The sequence below is a fragment of the Haliotis cracherodii genome, unplaced genomic scaffold (genome assembly GCF_022045235.1).
Source record: "Haliotis cracherodii isolate W230 unplaced genomic scaffold, xgHalCrac1.p SCAF_35, whole genome shotgun sequence".
Taxonomy (NCBI): Eukaryota; Metazoa; Mollusca; class Gastropoda; order Lepetellida; family Haliotidae; genus Haliotis; species Haliotis cracherodii.
In genome coordinates this window covers 35,351-54,337 of record NW_027266292.1, presented here as the reverse complement: position 1 = coordinate 54,337, position 18,987 = coordinate 35,351, and the positions used below count along the sequence as shown (strand labels likewise).

At 42.9% G+C, this 18,987-nt stretch overlaps 1 protein-coding gene across 1 annotated transcript in view; it reads left to right on the top strand.

The window, feature by feature from the left end:
- LOC139477756 (uncharacterized) overlaps window positions 1-18,987 on the top strand; it is a 98,371-nt gene that overhangs the window by 60,559 nt on the left and 18,825 nt on the right. Inside the window, exons 36-46 of the mRNA XM_071260163.1 lie at window positions 450-528; window positions 1,367-1,513; window positions 2,252-2,416; window positions 6,288-6,380; window positions 7,506-7,600; window positions 9,578-9,725; window positions 11,554-11,671; window positions 12,369-12,567; window positions 14,985-15,051; window positions 16,275-16,436; window positions 17,643-17,735. Coding sequence (XP_071116264.1) covers window positions 450-528; window positions 1,367-1,513; window positions 2,252-2,416; window positions 6,288-6,380; window positions 7,506-7,600; window positions 9,578-9,725; window positions 11,554-11,671; window positions 12,369-12,567; window positions 14,985-15,051; window positions 16,275-16,436; window positions 17,643-17,735 — 1,366 coding nt within the window. The remainder of the gene's footprint in view (window positions 1-449; window positions 529-1,366; window positions 1,514-2,251; window positions 2,417-6,287; window positions 6,381-7,505; window positions 7,601-9,577; window positions 9,726-11,553; window positions 11,672-12,368; window positions 12,568-14,984; window positions 15,052-16,274; window positions 16,437-17,642; window positions 17,736-18,987) is intronic.

Genomic DNA, 18,987 nt, shown 5'->3' with positions numbered 1-18,987 from the left:
CACATAAAATATTACCAAAGATGTCTGCTTGTAAATTGTGTAATTATTCTTTAAGAAGGAGCTCCTAAATACTTCAATGATACATAAAAATTATGAAATTACTGACAGGAAGGAATTAGTTATTGTCTAAATAAAATTTGCTTGAAATTCTTTTTGCAAAATATGTTGGTAAGAGTTTTAGAGCAGTGTGTTCAATATGTGGAATACGGAACACATGATGATGTGTGTCTGAATGCCTGTTTCAGGGGTGAGGGTGGGGTGTGGGTGGGGTGTGGGTGATAGGGGTGGTGGGGGTTGTGGTATTGCCAGTTGGTCAAAGCATTTGCTGAAAATGCCAAAGACCTGTGGTTCTTTTGAAAGTAATTTCTTGTGTTGTTATACTGCTGGAATATTGCCGAGATGGGAGTAAAACCCAATTGACTGACTGACTCACTCACTCACCATTATAGGGCCCGGAACCTGGACCTGATGCCGTGGAAGGATGTACAGAAAAGTGCAGAAGGATGTGGCATAGTTGACGACGTTGAAGTATGTAGCAGGCAGCAGAATAGTCATTGAAATAATTCATGCCACTCTGGTAACCTCCCCTTAAAGACTTCTCTGTCCGTCTCTCACATTTGAGATGATCTGTAATGTCATTTCATGCTGATGATGCTTATTATTATGAGGGGCAGGGTTTGCCCAGTTTTCTAAGTTACATCCCTTTGGAACACCAGAAACCTATATGACTGTATGGTTGAATCCTGGTTTGCCCAGATGGCACATTAGATATTCTACTTCAGAGGCCTGGGATTTTGTAACAAGATTAGGTATTTCTTCAGCTGCAACTACAAAACCAGATTCTTTATTTATTTAAAACTAAGGGCCTGAATTATTTTAAAGAAAAACACCTTGACACAATGTAATTTTTGTGACAGGCAATTTCCTTTTTTTTTTACAACAGTCTGAAGCATATTATATTTTCACAGCTTTGGGAATATATTTTTGGGGATAAAATCTCAGGCCCCTTCCAGATATTAAATGGTCGGCCCTGATTATGTTTCTAGGTTTGTCAGCACCAAACCCGTGGGTTTCACCGAAGTGGTAAACGTCTAAGACCTGCATTACTTTGTGCTTTCCTCCCACATTAAGCTGACACGCCGTGATATAACTGGAATACTGTTAAAAGTGACGTTCTTCCAAACTCATCCTCTGTCACTCATTCTTATTATGTAATACAACGATTTCGTTGTATTCATTGGCCGGGAAGTGGTAAAAATTCAATGAGAATTACCCGGAGGTGGTATTCCCGAAACCTTAGCCAATCAGATGTCTTCATTTGTTGGAACCTCCTGACATTACTGCAGCTATTATCGAACACTTTCAGCTCACTCAGTCCATCCAGTTCCTGCATGATCTTGGGTCAGTGCAGTTCTTCAACACTCCCTTCCTCAAGTCCTACGTCGTGGTCAGACCACAGTGGATTGTTGACGTCATGGCCTGTGTGGTCACTGTGCATGAAGGGCCTGTGCAGGTGAGTCCTCGGTTTTGTTGTATGTTTATCCCCGGTCAGCAACATAGCAACTGCATCATGGAGGCCTGTAAGCAAGCCTTGATCAGACAAACCAGTGGCTGATAGAATGATCACCATCCTGCACCAACTGTCAGTCAAGTTTCTAGTTCAGTGAAAGGGGTTGTGTCCATGACAGGTCTTGGAACATAGATCAGTTTTGAAAGATGTCAGCTGCATTTTCTGATGCAGTGAAAGGGGTTGTGTCCCTTTGTCATGCCAGGATCTGACGGATCCTCTTCTCACATTGAGCTTTCTAAAACCCAACTCAATCATTGATGTGTGAATTGGCAAGTTCCGATTCTTCTCATCTTCCTGAGGCAAGGGAGTTAACTGATTATTACAGTCAAGTTTGCACCCTTGCAGAACTTGGCTGGCATTATGGAGTTACATTTTGGTTGGACTAATGAGTTCATGCATTGTCCAATAAAAATAATGTTACAAACTAGACATCTGGCTTGTAAACAACATGGATTTCAATGTGCAGATTTCGGTCGACTGCAGGCTTTGCAAAGCATGTGTACCACCATCCTGGCATTGACAGATATTTTCCAAATCTTTTCATGTTTTTAATTTGATGTGCATTGCGAAGTAAGACCCATTATATTAAAATATAGATTTTGATTATGCATCTAAAGTCATTGATATGTTTTCCATATGAAGACAGCTGTACATCTGACACCTACCTTCTTGATATTTCAGAACGGTCGCCTGAAACACTCTCAGATGACAGACATTTGGAGTAAGTACTCAGAAGAGCTTCATCCGTGGCTGCTGAGACTCACTGAGGAGTTTGACCTGACATGTCCCCTGAAGGATGAGGATACCAACATCGTGCCTTGTCTTCTGCCAACAGTAGAACCACAGGTGAGTCATTGCTGGAAAGATTGTCCTCTATTGCCCTCTGAAGGATGAGGACACCAACATCGTGCCTTGTCTTCGGTAAACAGTAGAACCACAGTTGGGTCATTCTGGAAAGATTGTCCTCTGTTGTCCTCTGATGGATGAGGACACCAACATCGTACCTTGTCTTCTGCCTACAGTAGAACCACAGTTGAGTCATTGCTGGAAAGTTTGTCCTCTCTTGTCCTCTGATGGACGAGGACACCAACATTGTGCCTTGTCTTTTGCCTACAGTAGAACCACAGTTGAGTCATTGCTGGAAAGATTGTCCTCTCTTGTCCTCTGAAGGATGAGGACACCAACATCGTGCCTTGTCTTCTGCCTACAGTGGAATCAAAGAGGGGTCATTGCTGGAAAGTTTGTCCTCTCTTGTCCTCTGAAGGATGAGGACACCAACATCGTGCCTTGTCTTCTGCCAACAGTAGAACCACAGGTGGGTCATTGCTGGAAAGTTTGTTCTCTATTGTCCTCTGAAGGATGAGGACACCAACATCTTGCCTTGTCTTCTGCCTACAGTAGAACCACAGGTGGGTCATTGCTGGAAAGTTTGTTCTCTATTGTCCTCTGAAGGATGAGGACACCAACATCGTGCCTTGTCTTCTGCCTACAGTAGAACCTCAGTTGAGTCATTGCTGGAAAGTTTGTCCTCTATTGTCCTCTGAAGGATGAGGACACCAACATCGTGCCTTGTCTTCTGCCTACAGTAGAACCACAGGTAGGTCATGCTGGAGAGTTTGTCCTCTATTGTCCTCTGATGGACGAGGACACCAACATCTTGCCTTGTCTTCTGCCTACAGTAGAACCTCAGTTGAGTCATTGCTGGAAAGTTTGTCCTCTATTGTCCTCTGAAGGATGAGGACACCAACATCGGGCCTTGTCTTCTGCCAACAGTAGAACCACAGGTGGGTCATTGCTGGAAAGTTTGTTCTCTATTGTCCTCTGAAGGATGAGGACACCAACATCTTGCCTTGTCTTCTGCCTACAGTAGAACCACAGGTGGGTCATTGCTGGAAAGTTTGTTCTCTATTGTCCTCTGAAGGATGAGGACACCAACATCATGCCTTGTCTTCTGCCTACAGTAGAACCTCAGTTGAGTCATTGCTGGAAAGTTTGTCCTCTATTGTCCTCTGAAGGATGAGGACACCAACATCGTGCCTTGTCTTCTGCCAACAGTAGAACCACAGGTAGGTCATTGCTGGAAAGTTTGTTCTCTATTGTCCTCTGAAGGATGAGGACACCAACATCTTGCCTTGTCTACTGCCAACAGTAGAACCACAGGTGGGTCATTGCTGGAAAGATTGTCCTCTCTTGTCCTCTGAAGGATGAGGACACCAACATCGTGCCTTGTCTTCTGCCTACAGTGGAATCAAAGAGGGGTCATTGCTGGAAAGTTTGTCCTCTATTGTCCTCTGAAGGATGAGGACACCAACATTGTGCCTTGTCTTCTGCCTACAGTAGAACCACAGGTGGGTCATTGCTGGAAAGATTGTCCTCTTTTGTCCTCTGATGGATGAGGACACCAACATCGTGCCTTGTCTTCTGCCTACAGTAGAACCACAGGTAGGTCATTGCTGGAAAGTTTGTCCTCTCTTGTCCTCTGAAGGATGAGGACACCAACATCGTGCCTTGTCTTCTGCCAACAGTAGAACCACAGGTGGGTCATTTCTGGAAAGATTGTCCTCTTTTGTCCTCTGATGGATGAGGATACCAGCATCGTGTCTTGTCTTCTGCCAACAGTAGAACCACAGGTAGGTCATTGCTGGAAAGTTTGTCCTCTATTGTCCTCTGATGGACGAGGACACCAACATCGTGCCTTGTCTTCTGCCTACAGTAGAACCACAGTTGAGTCATTGCTGGAAAGTTTGTCCTCTATTGTCCTCTGAAGGATGAGGACAACAACATCGTGCCTTGTCTTCTGCCAACAGGAGAACCACAGGTAGGTCATTGCTGGAGAGTTTGTCCTCTATTGTCCTCTGTTGGATGAGGACACCAACATCTTGCCTTGTCTTCTGCCTACAGTAGAACCAGAGGTGGGTCATTGCTGGAAAGTTTGTCCTCTCTTGTCCTCTGAAGGATGAGGACACCAGCATCGTGCCTTGTCTTCTGCCTACAGTGGAAACCAAAGAGGGGTCATTGCTGGAAAGTTTGTCCTCTCTTGTCCTCTGATGGACGAGGACACCAACATCGTGCCTTGTCTTCTGCCAACAGTAGAACCACAGGTGGGTCATTTCTGGAAAGATTGTCCTCTTTTGTCCTCTGATGGATGAGGATACCAGCATCGTGTCTTGTCTTCTGCCAACAGTAGAACCACAGGTAGGTCATTGCTGGAAAGTTTGTCCTCTATTGTCCTCTGATGGACGAGGACACCAACATCGTGCCTTGTCTTCTGCCTACAGTAGAACCACAGTTGAGTCATTGCTGGAAAGTTTGTCCTCTATTGTCCTCTGAAGGATGAGGACAACAACATCGTGCCTTGTCTTCTGCCAACAGGAGAACCACAGGTAGGTCATTGCTGGAGAGTTTGTCCTCTATTGTCCTCTGAAGGATGAGGACACCAACATCTTGCCTTGTCTTCTGCCTACAGTAGAACCAGAGGTGGGTCATTGCTGGAAAGTTTGTCCTCTCTTGTCCTCTGAAGGATGAGGACACCAGCATCGTGCCTTGTCTTCTGCCTACAGTGGAAACCAAAGAGGGGTCATTGCTGGAAAGTTTGTCCTCTCTTGTCCTCTGATGGACGAGGACACCAACATTGTGCCTTGTCTTCGGCCAACAGTAGAATCACAGGTGGGTCATTGCTGGATTGATTGACTGTCCCAAGCCTTTATCCCCTGTTTTCATTTGTCAACCTGTTTTTGTTTTGTGGACTCTGTGTAATCTGAACCATACACTACCCATCTTACGCACTGGAAGACAACGGCCAAGTGTATACCCTCTGTCCTTCTCCACTTATATGAAGGGGAACTAAACCTGACTCTCTTATGAATTAGATGGAGAACTAAACCTGACTCTCTTATGAATTAGATGGAGAACTAAACCTGACTCTCTTATGAATTAGATGGAGAACTAAAGCTGACTCTCTTCTGAATTAGATAGAGAACTAAACCTGACTCTCTTCTGAAATAGATGGAGAACTAAACCTGACTCTCTTCTGAATTAGATGGAGAACTAAACCTGACTCTCTTCTGAAATAGATGGAGAATTAAACTTGACTCTCTTCCGAAATAGATGGGAGAACTAAACCTGACTCTCTTCTGAATTAGATGGAGAACTAAACCTGACTCTCTTATGAATTAGATGGAGAACTAAACCTGACTCCTTTTATAAATTAGATGGAGAAATAAACCTGACTCTCTAATGAATTATATGGAGAACTGAAAAAGACCACAAGTATTGATCCACAAGAATGAAAAGTAAAGTGTGTCTTGCTCCAATGAAAGAAAATTCTACTAGACAATTATGATGTATCACGTATCAGAATCCAATGTCAGCGAATGCCACAAATTGCTTGAAGTATTTTTTGCAAAGGTTGTGGCATTTATATGAAGTGTTCATGTAACTTGAACTGAATCAATGTGTTTATTCCCTCTCCTCAACAATCCAGTTTTGATCACCTGCTTTTGCCAGCATCTGTCCTGAAACGTCTGAAACCCAGAGGTCAGTCAATGTTAAATGACACTCGCCTTCAAAATTGTCACTTCATTAAGAAATAAACAACTTGTGGTCGTTGTTTATCATACAATAAAACACTGCAGGGAGAATAAACCATGGGGTAAATGAATGGTAAATTGTATCTGACGATGAGTGTATGGCTGAATGTTTCCCTGCTGTGTTTCAGTACAGTTGGCCAGCCCTGAAGACAGGGTATCGCGAGACCAAGATGATGTACACCTACGACTACCTGCCCGCCGGACTCTTCAACAGGGCACAGGTAGGGATGCTCATATGAAACCAGAGTGGGTGATGAATGTAGAGCTCTGTCAGTAGGGCTGGGATGAGTCCAAATTTACTACCTGGGTACCCAACCCCCCTATTACCCGACCCTACCCAGGTATAACTGTATCTCCAGAGATAATAGATTGACTATAGCCCTGGCAACACATATTTAGATACATATAAGACAATCTCATCTTGCAAACACTGAAGTTTGTCTTTATTCAGACATATTAAGGTCAGAAGGAATGGGTGCATAGTCAGAAAGATATGCACGATCAACAAGAGGGATGGTGTAAATCCTGCTGTTGTACAATGGTGTCAGCAAGTAGAGGGATGGTGTAAATCCTGCTGTTGTACAATGGTGTTAGCAAGTAGAGGGATGGTGTAAATCCTGCTGTTGTACCATGGTGTCAGCAAGTAGAGGGATGGTGTAAATCCTGCTGGGGTGCAATGGTGTCAGCAAGTAGAAGGATGGTGTAAATCCTGCTGTTGTACCATGGTTTCAGCAAGTAGAGGGATGGTGTAAATCCTGCTGTTGTACAATGGTGTCAGCAAGTAGAGGGATGGTGTAAATCCTGCTGTTGTACCATGGTGTCAGCAAGTAGAGGGATGGTGTAAATCCTGCTGGAGTACCATGGTGTTAGCAAGTAGAGGGATGGTGTAAATCCTGCTGGAGTACAATGGTGTCAGCAAGTAGAGGGATGGTATAAATCCGTTTCGGTTACCATGGCGTCAGCAAGTGGAGAGATGGTAGCAGAGTTACTGTAAATCCTTTGGACCCCAATAAGGTGACCTCCTTATGTGGTTGCTGGTGATCAAACTACTAGCCAGTGTTTATTATGTACTGCTATGTATAGTCGTATTTGTTCATGGTAACATACTTTTTAAAAAATTCAAATCTGTTATCATCTAGTTTTGTACTTTCCATTGTCGACAGGTTTTAGATAGTGTAAATGTATTTCTTATAAATGTATAACTTGTTCTGGATACCATATGGCTGGCATACTTCCCATATAACTGTAAGTTTGAACTCTTTTTCTCACCGTCCTTGACCTTGGGGATCCCGGAGGAGAAGCCTCACTCTCACTCTCCCCTGGATAAATGTAGGGATGTCTTTCAGGTTCGTCTGCATCAGTTGACAGATGGGTCAGTCATGTGGAAGAAGGGCTCACTGCTCAACAAGAACCAGCACACGGCGTTGCTCCTACAGATCAGGTACGTCAACACACATGTACAAGTGTCTGTATTAGTTTACCGCCTCACTCAGCAATATTTCAACTGTACAATGGCTGCCTGTAAATGATCAAGTCTGGACCAGACAATCCAGTGGTATTATGAGAAACGATCCACATCTTTGGGGTTGGGCTGGGATGATACACCAACTGTGTGATGCAATAGGTATCACGATACCTTACTCAAGATCTGATACGTATCACGATACTTACATATGCTGTTATCTGGGGACCATAAGCAACCTTTTCAAAGATAGGTTGGCCAAAGAATTGATATTTTTAACTTAGTGAGCAGCTGTGATCGATGCTTGTTTCGAGAAATAAAAACTCACGATCCAGCGATGCATCAGTATACCGTGCCACTACTACTTTGGGGTGTGTTGACATCAGCCAAGTCATCGATTCGGGCCACCCAATGCATTATATCGCCTCTTGCGACCAGCATAGTTTGACCAGTTCTAATCTTACAATTAGCAGGGGGCAGGGGTGGCCCAGTGGCCCAGGGGTGGCCCAGCGCTGCGATTCACTGTGCAGAGTTGCGTCCCCGGTTTGCAATTATGTTTCTAGGTTTGTCAGCACCATAGAACTTATACATAAATTTTGATGTAGTTGCTGTATTGTTTTAAAGATTGGTAGTGCAAAATTCATTACTAAGATTGTTAGTGGCTGTACCCTCAAAGGGGGTTAAAGTAGTGTAAAATTATTGTCCCCCTAAGAGGGTATGTAAGTCCCATATCATTCGAAGTATTTTTCTGCATGCCAGGCTTTTAAGCGTAGAATTTTCGTCATTTTAATCTTTGGCTTAATTGGTACACTGTCGCCAGTGACTGAAGGGGTCCCTAGTATGGTGATCTCCCTTTAGTTACTGACGATCTCTAGCCCATTTTTATATTGTGTTGTTCACGTATACTTATGACTTTTATATATTCTCAACTAGTTTTAAATAGACTCTGTGATATGCTAGTTATTGTACTGTCCATTGTTGACAGCTTTTTATATTGTCTCAATATATGTATTATTCATGTACTTCTCGTCACGATATGGCTGAAATATTGCCGATGTGACATTAAATCTTAACCCACTCACTCACTCACTCACCATTCCCGTTCTCATGGGTTTCACCGAAGTGGTAAACGTCTGAGACCTGCATCACTTTGGGCTTTCCTCCCACATTAAGCTGACACGCCGCGATATAGCTGGAATACTGTTAAAAGCGGCGTTAAACCCAACTCACTCACTCACTCACTCACTTACAATCAGCATGGAGAATGCACTTCAATGAGAAACCTGTGAAGATGCGGGGTAGAATAGGTCTTCAGCAACCCATGCTTGCTGTCAAAGGCTTGTTGTGAGAGGCGACTCAGGCTCACTGACTTGATTGATTCATGCCATTGTATCCCAATTGCATGGATCGATGCTCGATGGTGTCAATCACTGGATTGTCTGGTCCAGACTTGATTATTTACAGACCACCTTCATATAGCTGGATTATTGCTGAGTGTGGCGTTTAACTACAAACAAACAAACAAACTTCAATGAGAGCTAAAGCTGTTCGCCCCGAGTTGTGACAAGGGGAGATAATCTGAGTGAGTATGGTTTTACACCGCTTTTAGCAAGATTCCAGCAATATTAAAGGGTCCGCTCGTCACCTGGGTTCGATTCCTGATATGGGTACTATGTGTGAAGCCCATTTCTGGTGTCCCCCGCCGTGATATTGCTGGAATATTGCTAAAAGCGGCGTAAAACCATACTCACTCACTCACTCACTCAAATCTAGGTTCGCCCTGATTATGTTTCTTGGTTTGTCAGCACCATACCCGTACTCATGTGTTTCATGAAAGTGGTAAATGTCTGAGACCTGCATCACTTCGGGCTGATAATGTTCAAAACGGCCTTAAACACTTACTCGCTCACTCACTCCCAATGACTGCCCAATGATGATGGTCCATGGATGTTGCAGTGCTACTGACGTGCTGGTCAAGGTGCAGGGATACAAGCCAGAGAATATCCTGTTCCTGGTCCATGAGGTGTTCGAGTGCCTTATTTCCGAGTCCTATAGCGGGGTGCAATACGACTACTTCGTGCCCTGTATGGACTGCCAATCAGAGGTAAGACAGAAAACTTCTGCAAAATACTTCTTCTCCCTTTCTAAAAAATTACTTTATCTACAAATTAGTACATTATACAAATGTTATCAGCTAGTGTCTCCCAGGTCACAGAGAATAAATTATAAAATGAATCATGAAGAATGATTTTGCAAGTCTAGATTGCCTGAAATTAAGCCTTGTTCTGGGCTTCTTTAGGATTTTTCTCTTTATTTTGTAGATGTATATTTTAAAAATAGATAACTTTATTTCTCGGACTTAATGTTGGGTTAACTAGACTTACATGATTAAATTAAAAGCAAAAGGTTCAGAAATTGTTTAGAATTATGTATAAGGGACTGGTCATTTAAGTTTTAGTGAGTGAGTGAGTGAGGTTTTACGCCGCTTTTAGCAATATTCCAGCAATATCACGAAGGGGGACATCAGAAATGGGCTTCACACATTGTACCCATGTCGGGAATCGAACCCGGGTCTTCGGCGTGACGAGCGAACGCTTTAACCACTAGGCTACCCGACTGCCCCTATTAGAAGAAGTTTTAGGTGGGACTGGTGAGATTAAGGGTGAGGAACCCTTCTCACCTGGACCCCAGATATCCGGAAACCTCGCCTTCCAGTGATATATACGGAAAACAGAATATATACTGCATAAGAAGCATCATGAATCTGGAAATCCCTTTTACGATATCCAGAAATTCATTCATGAGGACAATATTTGAGAAAACGCAAGTGTCTGGATAAACAAGGTTCCACTGTATGTTTCATGTTCCTGGTCCCAGCATCACAATCTCATAGAATAAATATACGTCCATAACACAGAATGTAGGGAATCCTGGGATACTAACGAACCTCAAGCGTCAAAAGAACCAGAAGTAATACCGTATCCGATGTAATAAGCGCCCTGCTCTAATAAGCACCCACGTCGATATTTGCTAATATATTGGCTAGTGAACAATCCCAATTAGCACCACTTCCGATTGATCAATGTACACAAGACTTATTTACTCGCATATAATACGCACTCGTGTGTTATATGCACCCTTAATTATGGGCAATTAAATTCTGGAAAAACATATCTGTCGTACATAAACATTTCAGGCTGTCAGCCCTAAACCACGAAATATATCTTTCAACTCAACTTTTTTTCACCAAAATAATATTCTAATTTTGAGAGCGCCCTGGGCGCTTATTACGTCGTATACGGTATGTGTAGACAAGCTCCTCACAGCAATTTCCCATTCGCGGAGCTCTCTGTGCTGTCGCTGCCACCAGTCAAGCTCCCCACTGTGATAGGTGGCCACAACCATGCTTGTAGTTGCTCGCAACCGACTGGCCGTTATGTTTACAAACAAGTGATGACTCATGTGACCACAAACACTCTTACCCCTGCTAAATTATTTTCCTTGTCAATTTGAATTTCTGTTCAATTACAACTATCATGTAATTGGTATGGTAAGAATGAAAGGGAGAAGCTGTTTGATTTTCCGTTCGTCTGCAATCTCGAACCAATCCGATCAAACAAACAAATAGGTAAATTCATCTGGGAAATATTGTCAGTTGAAAACCTTTTCATGATTAACTATGATGGCATTCCCAAAGACATAAACAAAAGTATAATTGTTATTGCATTTGGGGTCAGAGCACATATTTCAAGAAACTTGTGATGGCTGTGCCCACACTGGTGGCAGCAATGTTGCCAAGAGTGTAACGAAGGTATCACATGCTGGAAAGGAGCTTGATGTGTAGAATGCAATGGGAGATAACTTCCTAATCATATTCCATGAAGACCACTAGAAAAAACTGGTAGGAAATTCAACATTTTCTTTCCTTGCAGCACATTGTGGACCCTTGCATGTTTCCTGCGTCGAAGGTGTTGCGTGCAGCAGAGATGAAGGCGCCGTTCCTGCAGTGTGACAAGTCTTTCCACATCATGTCCATTCCTGAACTGCAAGGTAACATTGCCTTGAATTTTGAATCCCTGATCAAACAATTTTTGAGCATGGGTCGTATCATCTTCTCAGCGTTAACTGACTATAAAAGTCCAGTTCCCCACCCTTGCCGAACTAGGATGGTATTCCGGAGTTACATTTTGGCTGGACTTACAAGTCTATGCATAATCCAATCAAAATCGCAGAAAGAACAACATGGATTTCAACATGAGGATTCGGTCAACTGCAGGATTTGCAAAGCATGTATACTGCCAATATGGGATCGAAAGATATTTTACAAATCTTTTCAAGGTGCTAAACTGATTTGATGCACTTCGTGGCGTAATACTCGTTTTTACAATATAGATTTTGATTATCGATCAGATTGTTTTCACTGGCCGCCACCATTTTGTTTGAAGCAAATGCAAGTAATATGAGTGAAGGAATCTGATTGGTCAATAGGAGAAACACAGAAGGGACAAAACTCATAAAGGCACTGGTGGCGCTATGATCGAGCCTTGAAATTCCAGCCTAGTTCAGCAAGGGTGGGAACTGGACTTCTGGAGTCAGTTAACTCACTTGCCTTGGGAAGATGGGGTCGTATGATGCTCTTTGCAATCAACAACAAAAGATCATGCTCGATTGTACCTCAAGAGTTATATATATTGATATTGAGTTTTGTGATGTTATTTATATTTAGTTAAACCTGTCAATATTTCAGCTATAATGCCACCCGACCGGAACAGCGACTTTGACGACCACCTGGGCCGGACGGTCCGGGAGCTGAGGGACCTGGAGGACACCTCCATCAGCATCTTCTTCTGCTACTCCAAGAAGAACGTCCCGTCTCTGGACATGGAACATAAGCGGGTCCACCCAGGCAGCATCATAGAGGGACTTCGCGCAGGGGGAAACAAAGTGTGAGTAGGCAAATGGGTACCCGGTAGGATGAGATGGGGACTCTTAACCTGCTTGCACCTCACAAGCAGTTAGGGTTGTATACTCCCCAGAGAGCTGAGAATGACGTTCAAGTGCATCATTATCCATTTACGGGTTTAACAATGGTGAGCTTTGACCATGATATCCAGTATGGAAAAAGGACTGTGCAAATGGACTTTTGTTGTTGTTGTGTGTTGTTGTTGTTGTTGTTATTTATAGGTTAAAATAAAAAAACAATGCAGAGAGAGTTTGGGTGATCCTGGAAGTCAGGCTGGTTTGCCACACATTTGACTGTGTCCGAAAGCCGTTCTAAGCTGAAAAGTTGAAACAGTTTTAAGAGGTGCACGACCTCTCTATGATGAATTCTAATAGGAAAATGAAAAGATTTAGGTTAATTGATCAAATTCAATGTCAATATTTGTGCAGAGTTGCTGCACAATTTTTCGATTTTGACTAACTGGTACACAAACTATTGGTTGGCCATTTAGGGGGAGGCTGACCTCACTTTCCGAGGTGCCTCCCTTTAGTTGCCAGCATCTGTTGTGACAACCTCTTCACAGCGATAGCCTGTGGAGCACTCTATACTATCTCTGCCACCAGTGACAGTTCCCCACTTGAGTTGAACCATTTGTTTAGAAACAAGTGATGACTGCTGTGACGTTGAATACGTTAGGGGGAAGTTGGGTGCTTTTCCATTAGTTGTCGATTGTATGACATGTATCATAATCATGGTCCTTTTGACATCTCAATAACAGTCTGGTTTACGTCTTGCACATGTCTTCTCGTCTACCACTACACCAATCTGATTAAAAAAAAAAAAATGTAAATTCATCTTGAACATAGTAAGTCGGTCATAAACCTTTTCGAAATTCACAGTGTTGCATTCCCAAAGGCATACACAAAAAATATATGTCACCACATTCGAGGACAAATTTTCTTGATTCTTGTATTGGCCACCTCCACACTGGTGGCAGTGATCTTACTGGGAGTGTGCAGAAGGGGAGGACCTTCCTGTGGTAAGAGTGATAGTTACCTCCCCTTGTGATAGTTACCTCCCCTTGTCAGGAAGTGTGGCGGTGTATGAGCGTACATCACATGGGCCTCGTGAGTACTTCATGGGTTTGTACACATTCTACTCCCTATGACATTGGGCTGATGTGGGGTGTAGTGGTGAAGTGTGACTATATTTAGTCAGCCAATGAAAGAAGGACATGTATAATACTACTTACAGAAGTCATTTGACTTGAACTCTGTGCGACAAACCCAACCATTGCCTACCGGATATGGACCTAAACTAGTAACTTTGTCCTTCTATGTCTTGACGGCATTGTGAACACATCCAATCAAAGCTCTCATAAAATATCATGTAAACAGTGTGTGAGTTTGGTTTTACACCGCTTTTAGCAATATTCCAGCAATATCACGGCATGGGACACCAGAAATAGGCTTCACACATTGTTCCCATGTCGGAAATCGAACCCAGGTCTTCGTGTTTAAAAGACAGAGGATTCTGTCTGTTGGGTCAGCTTGAAGGGCAATGACATGCCAAGGTTTTTTGTTTTTATGACTTTTATGTTAGATCAACAAGCCTTTTGATTTTTGGATTAAAATTCCAGTTGAGTGGTTTCTTGTGTTAACATTACACCTGATAATGACAGTTATGTTTAAAAATTTCAAAAACTGCATCCCTGCTGTCTGTGTAAAGTGCTCAGTTTTAAATGGCCCAGTGTGGTTGATCAAATAGTATTCATACTTGTGGTTTCGTTCCAGTGTAAACATTTTAACATTTGTGTCACATTTCACAAAAATGCCAAAAATAAAGATTTGAAAGTTTGTGTTTTTCTTATCCTACCAACACTATATTCCTACAAAGACAAAAAAAATAATTAAGATTTTTATATTTATATATATATTTCACCCAAAATTTAAAAGATGTAATAAAAAAATTCTTAAAGCAACCTATGAACAAAAGAACACCAGATGTGATGGATGTGTATAATATCACCCAATGGGGGGCATGGGTAGTACAGTCGTGGAGTGTACCGCCGTGTAGGGTCTGAAATCGCTTTGCAGAGTTGCATCCCTTTGGCACGCCAGAACCCTATGATTGTGGGTTCAAATCTCTGTTCATCCTGCTTATGTTTCTAACTTTGTCAGCACCATACCCGTGCTTGTGGGTTTCACCAAAGTGGTAAACGTCTGAGACCTTCATCACTTCGGGCTTTCCTCCCACATTAAACTGACACGCCACACGTACTTTTTACACTCAAGACACAGGTTATTATTGTTTACAAACTGAAGGTGTTGGAATAATGATCTTGGATGACAAAATCTTTAAACTTTGCGTCTTTTTGTATGTAAATACTCATCAATAAAATTCTCTGTCTCTCATCAACAGATCCTTCTGCGACACCCCAGAAACAACGGACATGGAGACACTCACTCTCTCCATGAAGGCAGCACAGGTAGGTCAAAGTCACACATGTTTTTGTTATATGTTTTCACTTCTGTCTTAAATAGCAGAACCAATGAATATCCGGGTTAGAAAAGGTCGTCAGCAACCCATGCATGTCGTAAGAGGCTACTAATGGGATTGGGTGGTCAGGCTCACTGACTTGGTTGATGGATGTCATCGTATCTCAATTGCGTAGATCAATGCTCATGATGTCAATCACTGGATTATCTGGTCCAAACTCGATTATTAACAGACAGCCGTCATATAGCTGGAATATTGCTGAGTGCGGCGTTAAATAATAATCAAACAGTCTGACCACCTGATCATGTAAGGCACCTTTTACAACAAGCCAACTTTCAAATGTCAATCTACAGTAGGCTGAGGGCTTCTTGACATGTCCAGTGATATTCTATAGTAAAATTCAAATGAAGTGTGCAACACAGTGCCAGTTTCATTGCTGTTATCCCATAGACTGGGAAATAGATAGACCCAGGCAAACCCATGTTTCACCAGTGGGAATAAGCTACAAGCGTGTTCAGGGTAGATGTTCTTTACAGTAACAGTGAAGATAAAAACCTGCATACATTTTTTATTGAAACATGCCATGGCCAATGGTAAGAGTGACCCATTGACACCCAGGTGTTAAATCATAGGGTTCTAGTGGTAGAGCGTCCGCCTGGATCCCCGGCTGTGTCATACCAAAAGACGTTTAAAGATGGTATTTGATCTGACCCTGTCTGGCGCTTGTGATATATGGACTATATTGCAAGACTCACCACTACCTCACTAGTCATATCACAGGCGTAGGGATATCGATACAGGATCTTGAACCGCCATTGGATATACAATAAACATGTAGACTGAACACGCTCTCGTTATCTATGAATAGACTCACGATATGAGAAGCCCCGATAGCACAGAAATATTACAGCACTAAGGGGCTAAAAAAGGACTGGTCGGCCCGGAGTCAGTATACTGTGGCTGAGTGGAGTATTCGTGTTAAACTGCGGCATGGTATCTCAGTGAGCTAGCATTATAAATCCGCATCAGCCTGGACTAGCACAAACAGGTACACGAACACTCACACAAGTGCATGCCCGTCGTTATATAAGTGCAATAATCTTGGACGCGACATTCAACCTATTTTCACCTCACCTCACCATTCACCGAGGGACGTTTTCAACACAATTCCAGTTCAGCATGGGAACTACTATTCAGCCATGTTGTTGACAGGTGGTGGTGGTTGGGATGTCGGACGAGTTCATCGAGACAGAACAGTGCCGGAACCTGATTGTATACTGTCAGGAAACGCTGAAGAAACCACTCCTCCTGGCGCTGGTCGGAGACAAGACTGGATGGCAGAAGTCTGACCTCAATATCTTGCTTGGGGATCATGTGAGTTTAGTAGTAACACCTTGAAGGAAACTAAGACAGGAATGAGCCCCATGCATACACTGCTTGTCATTCATCCAGACTCGTGAGAATTGAGCTGTTGAGCAATGACCCTCTCTGTGGATAGTGTCCATCCAGAGGTTGGAAGGTTGCTGCTTTGATTCCGGGCTGCTTGTATCAAGAGATGTCAAAAAATGGTTCTTGTTGTCACCCTGTTGAGCATGAAGGGGCTAAAACAAGGACCAATCTCATTAAAATCAGACCTTAGTTTTCGCTACCTCTAAACAAAGATCTGAGTACATCCCATTAGGGGTCACATCAGAACGACCTTTCATCTGACCAATCAGAGCGTTGCTTACCAGATTATGAAAGTCACAGTCGGAATGGGATTTCTAATCATGCAATGTCGAAAACTTTAACACGGGGTATTCCAAACGATGGTTACTGGTTAAACGACTGAATCCATACAATCTAGACCATCTATTAGCCATTCCAGAATGTTCTTTTATTTAGCTTTCAAATTTGTAATCGAGAATTTGTCAAAATATGTTTCGAAGCGTAGTGGCCAATTTGAAATGAGTGCCTAAAAGCACGAGAGAGCTTCATCCTGATTGGTCATTCCATTGGTCGGTCAAAGTTCGCGCAAGGTCGGTCTGACGTGACCCGTAATGGGATGTCCTCAGATCTTTGTTTCGCTGTAGCGAGAACTAAGATGTGATTTTAATGAGATTGAAACAAGGACTGGTCGGCTTGGAGTCAGTATACTGTGTCTGAGTGGGGTATCCATGTTAAACTGCAGCATGGTATCTCAGTGGGCTAGCACTGTAAAAGTGACTAGTACAAGCAGCCACACCCACACCCACACCCACACCCACACCCACACCCTACTCAAGCAGAACTGTGAAGATCCGGGGAAGAATAGAGGTCTTCAGCAACCCATGCTTGCCATGAAAGGCGACTATGCATGTCATAAGAGGCGACTAACAGGATTAGGTGGTCAGGCTCATTGACTTGGTTGATGTATGTCATCATACCCAAATTGCGTAGATCGATGCTCATGATGGCAATCACTGTATTATCTGACTCAGATTTGGTTATTTACAGACCACCGTCATATAGCTGGAATATTGTTGAGTGATGCATTAAACAGAAAACAAACAAACATGCAAACTTATGACACACTGTTGCTGTTTCAATCCTTCCATATAGGTTTATGTGAAGATCTACGAGGCAAATCGCTTCAGCAGCAAGATCAAGGAACTGCAGGAGGCTGTCAAGGTGAAGGCTGGGCATCTAAAGAAGGTACATATGACAACATAAACTGATGGAATCAAAAAGAGTTTTACTCATATTAGACTTTATATAATTCTTGTGAATACTAGATCATAGCTATAAATTCCTGTTTATGCTTAGAACCACACTACAAATTTTTATAAATTTTCAACAGACGTCCTCTTCACTGCCCACATATCTAATAGTTGTGAGGGAAACCCTATTCCTCGCCAGATGTTTTTTGTCTGCTTATGATCATGACTAGGCTAAAATGTGTGAAGCCCATTTCTGGTGTGCCCTGTTGCAGTAGTGTTGGAAGATCACTTAAAGTGGCATAAAACCATACTCACTCACTCACTCACTCACTCACTCACTCACTCACTCACTCACTCACTCACTCACTCACTCACTCACTCACTCATACACTCACTCACTCAGGTTCATCCTCAGGTTCACACTCAGTTATCCAGTGTGTTATATGTTCAACCTGTTATGGTAGTTACAGTGGACTCATTTGCCACCCTTGCTTTGCTTTGGGTCGATTCAAAATGCATTGTGCTGAAAAAAGCCATCCAAATAACGTACACTCATAAGCACAAGAGAAATGCTGAACTGAGGATGTGATACTCGAGTAGTGGTGTTCTGTTTTATTGAAATAATGAAAATTTGCGCCAGTGTGGTTGGCGACCGTTGTTTATGTTTAGCGGCAGACTGCCTAGGTAGTGGGAGAGTTACCTCCCTTGGTTTGTTTTCGTTCTCTCTTCACATGTTGTTTGGCCATTACTGAGAAGTAAAGCTACAAGTATATTGGAATACCTGTGTTGGGTTGTGAATTGCGAGGGTCCAAACTGGCGTGGTGGCAGCGGAGACGATCATCCGCATCTCTGAACACGGCAATTAACCTGACTTTCGCAGTTACTACACGAATAAGTGTGCAATCTACCTGGTCGACATCGCCACGATAGCGCGGGTATTTCAAGTAGGCCTACTAGCATAACATCATGGCAAACACTCACAGAGCTCCGAAACAGTGGTCTCTCACGAAACATGAAACTGTTAATTCGTTTGAGAATTGGAAACAAAACCTACTATATACATTATCACTGGACACGAATTTTGCAACATTTCTTGCTGACGGCGCCACGTGGGGAAAACGTACACGTGCAACCCCGTTACGAGGATTTGAAAATGATGGGGAAGACATTGCTAGAGCTCAACGCAAAACAGCAGCGCAAAAGGTAACATCACTCGAGTTAATGTTGGGCCAAATCGCCAATTATTG